We start from the raw sequence: 10,769 nt of genomic DNA, 5'->3' as shown, positions 1-10,769 counted from the left end.
TTCCACTGTAAGTTGGTTGGCGAGAAGGGTTCCAGGGTGCACAATTGCATAGTCCCATATGATTCCACGTAAAGTGTGGCGGGGGGCGAATTCGGTTTCTGCTATAAATCATTCGGTGAAGAAAGTAAATAACAAATTGGGTAGATTGTTTCGTTCAAGTGCACTGCATTCTATTCCTCATGGTTGTATCAAAGGGGACAGTATGTATTTGGGGGATGGGGTCCATTTGTCCCGGGTGGGGAATGAGTTACTCATAGGAGACCTCATAGCTTGGCTAAAGAGTTTAAAGCATGACCTTTAGGCAGGAGTTTTTGTGGGGGGTCCGGATAGCCGGTCAACTATCCGGCCTGTGGCGGTAAGGTCATGATCGGTGAGCAGTAATTGGAAGATCCCTATGGGGGGGCGTCACCCATTACGGATGGGAGCGCCCGGGGGAGGTGGCCATTGGCCCCTCAACGGGGAGGCGGTCCCTTCTAAGGATGGGCCGCCGAAAGGAAAGGGAAGGCGGTCAAGGCCCCTTCCTGGATAGGAGGGGCTACGGGCCCCTCCTGGGAATTTCCCGGGGCCAGGACACCTGCGACGGCAGATGTGGTAAGTTGTGTGGGGTGGGGAGGGGGGTTTACGCTACCTTCTAGACACCTCACACGAGTCCTCGGACGACCATTAAATGGCGTCGAGTTCATTGGGGCCCCCGTCAAGTCAAGGGAAATTGGTAGATGCACATGAGGTACAGCCTCTGTGCGGTCGCCCCTCGCAAGTGGGGGGGGGTAATTCTGGTTTAGGGATCTGACACCGGTTACGACCTTGCCGTTGGCCCTTAACGTTAGGATGTACAATTTCAAGTTAAAATGTTTTGTAGGATGTTAGTTCGGCTAGGAGAACCTTTGTATTAGAAATATGTTAAGGTTAGCCAAACATCGTAATGTGGAAATGAAATTGTACATAATATGAAACTGTTATTTTAATGTTTTGATTTTGTTTCATATTTTAATAAATACGGCCGGGAGGGTCACTCCCTCCCGCCTTCCAAAAGTACAGAACTGTTTCCGGTTTACCATCCTTGGGGATTGTGTCGAGAGGGGGTGGCGGGTATCTCAGCCATATGGAAAGGGGCGACCACTCGGTCCCCCCGAACGTATGGTGGAGTACCCCGATCCCCCCGGGAGGCCATCTTGGGCGGGAGGCGAGTCTCGGCTGGTATGCCCGAAGCGGCGTAGCCGGGGCGCGCTTTTTCCCGCCCTGGAGTGGGTTGTCCTAGACACTGAAGCCGCCAGCCACGCCCCCGGAGGCGGGCGGAGGCGGGTTTACGCCCGCCCGAAGACGGATAAAAGGAGCAACAAGCCAAGAAAGCATCCTCTTGTTCCTGTGCTCTGAAGCTGCACCTCCCCGCTGCACGTGAGCTCGAGACGGAACGAAGAGCCAATTTTGACCCACCCACCAGCCCCTGAAGACAGCAAGTGGTTTTGAAATAAAGTTTTGATGTGGTAACTCTATTTCTTACAGGTTGTTATGATCGAAGTGTTATTTGAATATGCAATAAAGTGAATGATTCTTTACAGTATGTCTTTGCGAATAAAGTATTTTGCACTAGTGTTGATCAGTAATCATACCTGAAGCAGTTATGGTTGTTTTTTAATTTAGTAATTCTAGTTAATTGTCGTATTTATTTTGGTCGGGCGGTAAGGTCATGATCGGTGAGCAGTAATTGGAAGATCCCTATGGGGGGGGCGTCACCCATTACGGATGGGAGCGCCCGGGGGAGGTGGCCATTGGCCCCTCAACGGGGAGGCGGTCCCTTCTAAGGATGGGACGCCGAAAGGAAAGGGAAGGCGGTCAAGGCCCCTTCCTGGATAGGAGGGGCTACGGGCCCCTCCTGGGAATTTCCCGGGGCCAGGACACCTGCGACGGCAGATGTGGTAAGTTGTGTGGGGTGGGGAGGGGGGTTTACGCTACCTTCTAGACACCTCACACGAGTCCTCGGACGACCATTAAATGGCGTCGAGTTCATTGGGGCCCCCGTCAAGTCAAGGGAAATTGGTAGATGCACATGAGGTACAGCCTCTGTGCGGTCGCCCCTCGCAAGTGGGGGGGGTAATTCTGGTTTAGGGATCTGACACCGGTTACGACCTTGCCATTGGCCCTTAACGTTAGGATGTACAATTTCAAGTTAAAATGTTTTGTAGGATGTTAGTTCGGCTAGGAGAACCTTTGTATTAGAAATATGTTAAGGTTAGCCAAACATCGTAATGTGGAAATGAAATTGTACATAATATGAAACTGTTATTTTAATGTTTTGATTTTGTTTCATATTTTAATAAATACGGCCGGGAGGGTCACTCCCTCCCGCCTTCCAAAAGTTCAGAACTGTTTCCGGTTTCCCATCCTTGGGGATTGTGTCGAGAGGGGGTGGCGGGTATCTCAGCCATAAGGTTTGGGGATAAACCTGTAAAAAATTCACCTGTTAATTGCTAAGACTTTTTTTTGTGGATGGTGCCAAAGTTCTTAACGTCACGATGTTTTCCAAGAACATCTTTAATACGTTCTTCCAATTTTGGAACTTTAACAAGTAAACAGACGCAGGCACTACTGCCAGAGGCAAACATTAGTGAATGCTCACGTCATATAACGAAGCATATCTGCCTGCCTCGGAACAAACACCTGCCCAAGATTGTGCACCTCACACCTGCAGAGAATCTTTGCAGTTGAGCGTTGTGCAAAGCAGGGACACTAGCAAAATCCACCATGAAGGCTATGTTGCTGCTAATCGGCTTTGGGATCCTTAATGGAGGTAAGAGAATTCGGAAAGGGACTTTGAAAAGTGCACCCGGAAAGGCAACTTAAAACTTCGCACTGTTCCATTTTCTGTATAGAATATTCAAATGATGTTCACTCTGTACATCGCTAGCCCCGATCATCTCTGTAGTGGATACATCTCTCAGAAGAAGAAAAAAAATATCTGATTTTTGAAATAACGCCCTTGGTGGGAAAACTTTGACAAATTCTCTTAGCATTGGCAAATACTCTCACTCTCTGTGATACCACTGATAACTGTTATTTAAGCCCAACAAATTATGTTTACCATTTTTCGGTGATTAGGCATCATTGAAAACCATTGTCTTGCATGTTAATGTTGCATGTTTTCATCTTTTTTACAATTTCATTTATTTTTTAAAGCTGCAATCGTAATTTATGAATTTTTAGTGAACCAGTTGCCTTTTTACCTCCAACCTCCTTAGTTAGGTGCCTAAAGGATCAGATCAAATGTGCTCATTTTAAATACATTTACCGTTTCAGTGCCATTGTTTTGACTTTTATCACATGTTAAAATGATTTAACAGTGTTTGAGAAATATCTACTCTTTTCATTCTTGTAGCTGCTGCTTTAACGTGTCCCATTGGTAGAAACTGCACAGCTGATCCGAAATCATGCAAACAAGTACCCTGCAAGGAACCAATGGATGAATGCACCTTTAAGGGTATTGTAACATTTATTTCAACCAGTGCTTAATTTGTAAAAAAAAAAAAACATAAGAAGGAGACGTGCCAAGGCCCTGGTCAGGAGATCACTACAGCTTGCAACACTCATTGCTCCTACCAGCACTGCTACTGACAATCACTAACCATCACACCCCAACAAATGTAACAGTTCTGTTTCTGGTCCCCCCACGTTATAAGAATGGCTTGGGTGTCAGGTATAAGTAATTTTGAATGGATATCAAATTAGTAAGGAAGTGTTGTTGCGCTCAATTAAACAGATAGCCCCACCTTGTGGCAGACATAAGTGCCAGTGTTGACAATTAAATGCCGGTGCTTAGCACCTGAAACCAAGGTCAAAATTAAGCGCTGCATTCAGCAATTGTCGCTGTTACTCTGCACACAGAGCGCGATCGAGGTAACAACAATCTGCTTTACAAAGTGTCAAATACAGGTCAGCATATAGAGTACAATAGAAAATTGAGAAAGCCTAGCCTACGAGAAAATGCAGAAAAATGTAAAAGGAAAATTAGACCATTTCTCACTCATAGCGAATTAGGAAGTACCTTAAGCATTGACAAAGCTAAAACATTTGTCTTGTTTAAGTGGATGTCTTGTGTGAAATGTAGGTGATGTACTGGGGGCGAGTACACGTGGTTTGTGTTATTGTTTTGCATGTCAGTGTTTCCATGTGATTTTAGGCAGCTGCTTTGAAAGTCACAATACAGTCAACAAAATAAAGAAAACAAAGGGTTATACGATATGTAAATAAACAAGTAAAATGGCAAATTCATATGATAGCATTTGTACATGCCATTTAAAAACAATATGGGTTACAAATGAAAACCCCACGTTAAATGAAAGTGCTGAAAGTGTCCATTGTTGATGGAGGCTTAAAAAATATATAAATATACATATATGTGTATACATATATATATATATATATATATATATATATATATATATATATATATATATATATATATATATATATCCCAACACGTTAGGCTCCGTTGAACCAAAAAGGACAAGCACACAGGTATCCAGTTCCAGCAGGATGTTTTTATTACAGACCCCTCACCCCCGACAGACGCGTTTCGCTGGGTAGGTTCGAAAAAAAAAAAAAATATATATATATATATATATATATATATATATATTTATATTTGCGTCATGTGATCAAGACCCAATAGGGGTTGAAACGCGTTATGATGGGCTGGCAGGTCACGATTAAATAAAAGAAAATTGGATTGGCACAATACCTGGATCCATCATCGTCTCTTTTGTTGTGGTCAAGCAACCTCTTGAAGCGATGTTGGAGAAAATATATATTTATATTTTTATATATATATATATACATATATATATATATATATATATATATATATATATATATATATATATATATATATATATATATATACACATATATGTATATATGTTTATATATATATATATATATATTTATTTTAAACAACAAACATTTTTATCTTTTAATCATTTTATCCTTGTAATCACTGCATTATCAAACGAAGTATTGTGTCTATGTATATGCGTACTATATATTTATTATCCATATGTGGACCTTGAGCAGGACAAGGCTTCTCAAGTAGCCTGACTGATTATGGAGGCCATGTCCAATGAGCCATCATCAAAATCAGATGCAGATAAATGGACGTACAGGAGAACCATAAGCTTAACTCAGCAGGTACTCCTATTTGCTGCTTGCCAATGACTGACATGTCCATCTTAGAGATCAGGCATCAAGGTCAAACATTTACTCAGCAATTTCTTTTCACTCGAAATTGTCACAGTGCCTGATGCTTCTTCATGTTAAACCTGGAAGCGAAGGGGTGTCGGTCTATGCAGAACTCGGCTGCACACGATTTGCATAATCAGAAAACCAGTGGCTGTTGTTCCAAAAGCTCTGTCTCAATGAAAGCTTTCTTGCAGCAATGAAACATTTCTTTCGAACCATCCACCTACGAGGCTGCCTGTCCCAAGGCAGTCTTTCCCAAAAGAGACACAGACACCTTTTATCAATCATAAAACTTTAACATCTGCCTGATCAAGCCACAGACACCAAATATTTGCGAAAATAGTTATAGAAACGATTCTGTTTTTCCTCTTGCAGACAGCAATAGATACTCATGCCAGGGACTACATAAGTACTTGTCAGAATTGTGTTTTTTTTTTCAACAACTTTATTACGATCACATAGATCCTAAAAAGTATACAGCCCAATTTTCTGTAAGATGTACACCTAAATGTATAGATTATAGAATAAAAATGCATAAAAACATTAGTACAAATTCAATTTGACAAGGCACCCAGAACAATTATAAAGTTCATGTGTGAAAGCAGCAACATTTTATGGCACAAAATGAAGTGCTTAGACATCCTACAACTACAAGTTAAAAAAAAAATATTTAAACATGATTTGATACATTCTGATCTGACAAGACTTTCCAGAGCTCCGTGTCTCAGGTACATAATTTTCTACAATCCAAAGGGCATGCCAGAATCTATTAGGATCAAATACAAAAGAATAAATACGTTTCCATGCCATTGGTGGAATTGTGGTTTCCTTTATTTCTCATCTCCCAGTAATTTCCAGTGACATCTGTAATGCTCATGTGTGGAATAAAAGCCTTGCAATCATTTTTTAAACCCAGAAAACTAGAAGGTTACATATGACAACTCTCCTTCAATATTTGGCGAGTGTATCTATTTTCATTCCATGAAATCTGATTTCCACGCCCACTAGTCCCTACCATCCGGAATCACCACTGACATACCCTTTTTGGAGTCAAGAGTAGAAAGGGAAAAACTTGGGGGCATATTATTAAGGTGGGCGATATGAGATTATCTGCACTTTTGCGGTCGTTTTCGGCCAAAAAGCTGTGATTTTATCGCCCAATTAGCAAGCTGTTGCTAACAGCAGTTAGCAAAAGCTTGTAGACGATAGCAATCGGTAGGGGCCCGCTTTGCAAGTCAGCGATATTTATCGCTAATGACATGCAAAGTGGGCTTACTCAACCTGTTAGTGACTGAAAGCAGTCGCTAACACAGCTATCGCCTATTAGCAAGGCAGGCGAAGCGATAAAAAAATTCACGCTAAGCACGAATATCGCCAAAACCTGATGCCTGCTCAGACCACTTCTTAACCTGTATATCCAATGGGAGGTGAATATTCAGGTTAAGTCCCTATTAGCGATAATGCCTGAATATCCCTGGATTTCCAGCGATATTCTCGCATTTTGCCGCTATCGCAGGATATTTTATCGCTTTGGAGATAAACGTTGCTAATAGCACGTTATCTCTGCGAAACAATCCAGCGATGCGCTGCAATAAAAAAAATATCGCTAAGCTCATTTAGCTAATAATATCGCTAGTTGTTGTTAATATGCCCCTCGTTTAGTCAACTGGCGTTGAAAGGGAACCTGAGTCTCTGGAAAACCAGTGTTAATGTACAGCATCCACTACAAAACCTGACCAGTAACTAAGGGCCATATTATCAAGAAAGGGCGATACATTATCGCCGCTTTTATCGACAGGAAACTGCCGGTAAAGCGTTGATAATGTGCTTGATAATATGCCCTTGTGAATTCCCATAGAAGCCTAGGTTATGGTGTTAACCTGGGCTTCTATGAGAATTCACAAGGGCATATTATCAAGCCCATTATCACCGCCTTATTGGCAGTTTCCTGCCGATAAACGCGGCGATAATGTAGCGCCCTTTCTTGATAATATGGCCCTGAGTCTTTCCTTCCTGATGTTTTGGCATGAGTAACTATTGCTGTCTACAAGAGGGAAAACAGAATTGTTGCTATAAATATTTGTGTACATATTTGGTGTCTGTGGCTTAATCAGGCATATGTTAAAGTTTTATGATTGATAAATGGTGTCTGTATCACTTTTGGGACAGACTGCTTTGGGACAGCCAGCCCCGTAGAGACTCAGGTGCCCTCCAGCAATAGTTACTCACGCCGACATCAGGAAGGAAACACTTAGATTCCATGGAATGAAAATAGATGCACTCACCAAATATTCAGGGAGAGTTATCATATGTAACCTTCCAGTTTTCTGGGTTTAAAGTAAGACTGCAAAGCATTTATTCCACTCAGGCCCATTACAGATGTCACTGGAAATTATTGGGAGATGAGAAATATAGGAAACCACACTTCTGACAAGTACTTCTGTAGTGCCTGATATTTCTGGAGCCAGGTAGAACTGCAGGCTCACTGGCCTGCAAAGGACCCCCCTTTTTAGGCCTTGGTTGTTAGGTGGCAGCGAGGCCAAGCAGTCAAAGCGTGCCCGAGATTGGTAGTTGGGTCCCTAAATCTGCATAATCCCGTCCTAATTGATGCATGTGCAATGCCTGTTTCTTGACCGCTGCCCCTGGTTGTATCTCTTTCTCCCCTCGAATTCATGCTTTCCTTCTTTCCACAGGCCTCGATTTCGACGGATGCATGAGGACAAGAGACTGCAAAGATCGCAGTGAGGGAATTGACTGCGCTATGACAGATGTACAGCTCGCTCTACAATTAACAGGAAGTGCTGTAGCAGCGGTGAAACAAGGCGCCCTCTACATGTTAGTCAAGTCTGTCAAGAGTGGGGCAGCGTAGACGGGGCTGGCCAGTCTCTGCTCAGCCCAGAGGAGTGGAAGAAGAAAGCTCCCGTGCTTCGTCCTTGGGCCTGAATTAATTACATTGAGTGTGCATGCTTTATCCGGGTGCTTTCTCCCTTATTGTTCTTTCAAATAAAGTGCAACGTCTTTGTGCGAGTAAAATTAATCGTCTCGCGCATGCAAACAGTTTGTTCCTTATTGTCAACTGTAACGACACTCAATAGCATCATATCAACGGCCAACCAACTGGCCCAATAAAGGTGGTTTATCCCTCCTGTCGGTGTTTATTTGCTTCTGTTTTGGGTTTAAAAGGGGACAGAATGCCCGTGTCGGCTACTTGCAGCCTCAAAAGTACATCAGCAGCACCTTGTTCGCAACTCTGTTGGCTCAACTTATTTATAATGAGGTGACAGGCAGGCAGCTGAAGCTGTCTGCTTTCAAAGACCTACTGTGTACCATGCAATGGAGTGAGCTTTGGGGGGGGGGGGGGGGGGGGGGGGCATTTGCTCATGATTTTCTATCTGAGTTCGATCCTTCCGATAGAATGATTTCCCTCCTGTTTCTTTCGCATTGATCCTGGACCACGCCCTATTTATTATCTTTTCGAATGGCTGATGTATATACTGGCCCTACTGGCATTGCTAGAAAAGAAAAAAGTCTTTTGTATTTGATAACATAATGGGGCGTGTGGCTTTTCTCACTCCCATCTGTTGCTCCCCAGCTCCCCTTCTTCCTAATTTTTCTTTATATGCATGCAAAAAAAGAAGAGAACTCTGGGTAGTTCTCAAGTTTAGGTGGAAAGCAGCTCCTGTATGAAACACTCTCAACACCAGCGACACTCTAGATCTGCTCACCTCAAATGTCTGCTTTTCTATCAGAGTCTTTAAGCGTAGGATTAGCACAGGATTAGCACAGTGCTATCTATGCTAGATAGAAATAGACAAAGTCTTTTGCCATTTTTACAGCAAAGTTTTTAAGCATAGGACTAGCACAGTGCTGTCCTTACCAAGCTGTAAAACGACAAAAGCCATGTATCACTCCAGGTAAAATATTACAGCTTTGAATTGGTAAAATACCAACCAAGCCAACCTGAAATTAATAAAAGCAACCCCTGACACAGTGATTCGCTCTAAGTAGAGCTCTTCAGAGAGGTATAGAATTGTCCAGACACAAGGGAGCACCCAGTATAAGTCCAAAAAATGCCCTTTCAGGGGTACATAGAGTGACAAATAAATTATACAAAAAAAAAAGGAAGTGTGCAGATCTAGAGTGTCGCTGGTGTTGAGAGTGCTCCATACAGGAGCTGCTTTCCACCTAAACTTGAGAACTACCCAGAGGTCTCTGCTTCTTTTTTTGCATAATTTAGTTGTCACTCTTTGCCTGAAAAGGTATTTATATATATATATATATATATATATATATATATATATATATATATATATATATATATATATATATATATATATATATATATATCTGCAATACCTCGCAGCAGCTGCGCTCTCCATTACGAATTACGAGGCAAGGACCAACTTTTTACCAGCATACATTTATTTGTCAAACAGACAGACTGCCTATATATATATATAATCACTGGAAAAAAACACAGGCTTCAGAGATGTTATAACCACTATCAAAGGGGACCGCTGCAGATAAATAAAGGGCGGGTGGAGCAAGGAAAACTCAAAAAACACCACTAATACAATTAGACACCCGCCCAAAGGAATTATAAGAGGCCCAAAGAAAGGGTTCTAGTTATCAACACCAAGGGCTGACCCACATAGATATTCAAAATTACAAAAAGTCATTTATTTGTAAAAAATATATTATTCTTTTTATTTTCATCATATCAAACAAGATTCTTGTATTTCAAAATAATATATACATATATGTAGATAAAGTATACAAAAACATCTAAAGATGTATAGATGAATCTGTCCCACACACAAAACAATCATAATCATCAGTCATACTTACATTCACTCTCAATGATATGCACATTCATTCCTCAACACATACATATTCCCACAAAATGGGACACACACACACACACACCTAAAAGTTACAGAAAAGGTATATCAATAATTGGCTCACATAATGCCTACAAAATTACCAAAAACATTTCATAATCCTTACAGTCTAGGTGTGAAAAAACATGGTAAAATACCAGAGGACAGCCAAGGGTAAAGTTTAGTAATTTTATTTTTTTTAAACGCACACTCATGTTAGCGGAATAGGGTGCAACAAGGAAACACAAGAATAGAAACCAATGAAAAGCCAGAAAGGCAACAAGGGGGTGCCTTTGCTATTAACATTATTAAAACATAATAGATAGACACTTGAGTGCGCTAGATTTGGAAAAATGTGAAAAAAAGAAATAGTGTCTATAAGAAAAACGTACAAGCATGCAAAAGTGATCAACAAGTAGAAGAATATGACTTCTCACAAACCAAGAATATGTTGGAGACTGCAGATATTCACTAGGATTTTTTTCAATATTTCATGACAACAGCAGACTTGATGTGTAAAGACAATATCTAAAACAGTAACCCAAGACATGAATGTACCACTGGGTCAGATATAGACTACATGCAAACCCCATACAAACTCAAGAAGTAGAAAAATAGAACAATAATAATAAAAAGGAAGAAATAACACCATGAATA

General features: G+C 41.4%; 1 protein-coding gene across 1 annotated transcript; it reads left to right on the top strand.

The window, feature by feature from the left end:
• Positions 1-2,633: 2,633 nt before the first annotated feature.
• On the top strand, positions 2,634-8,378 carry LOC147729640 (uncharacterized). The gene is made up of 3 exons (XM_086958472.1): positions 2,634-2,788; positions 3,374-3,475; positions 7,926-8,378. Exons 1-3 carry the CDS (start codon positions 2,743-2,745, stop codon positions 8,099-8,101), a joined length of 324 nt encoding a protein of 107 aa, XP_086814598.1. The 5' UTR covers positions 2,634-2,742; the 3' UTR covers positions 8,102-8,378.
• Positions 8,379-10,769: the final 2,391 nt, after the last annotated feature.

This window comes from Lissotriton vulgaris, chromosome 2_1 (assembly GCF_964263255.1).
Source record: "Lissotriton vulgaris chromosome 2_1, aLisVul1.2, whole genome shotgun sequence".
Lineage (NCBI taxonomy): Eukaryota > Metazoa > Chordata > Amphibia > Caudata > Salamandridae > Lissotriton > Lissotriton vulgaris.
Note: the sequence above shows the minus strand (reverse complement) of the source record. Positions and strands in the feature narration are given on the sequence as shown.

Bases quoted from the DNA above. Each gene is read 5' to 3' on its own strand.
- LOC147729640 (XM_086958472.1), top strand. From the start codon at position 2,743: ATGAAGGCTATGTTGCTGCTAATCGGCTTTGGGATCCTTAATGGAG. The intron at 2,789-3,373 runs GTAAGAGAATTC...TCATTCTTGTAG, and splicing joins CTTTGGGATCCTTAATGGAG to CTGCTGCTTTAACGTGTCCC. The intron at 3,476-7,925 runs GTATTGTAACAT...TTCTTTCCACAG, and splicing joins GGATGAATGCACCTTTAAGG to GCCTCGATTTCGACGGATGC.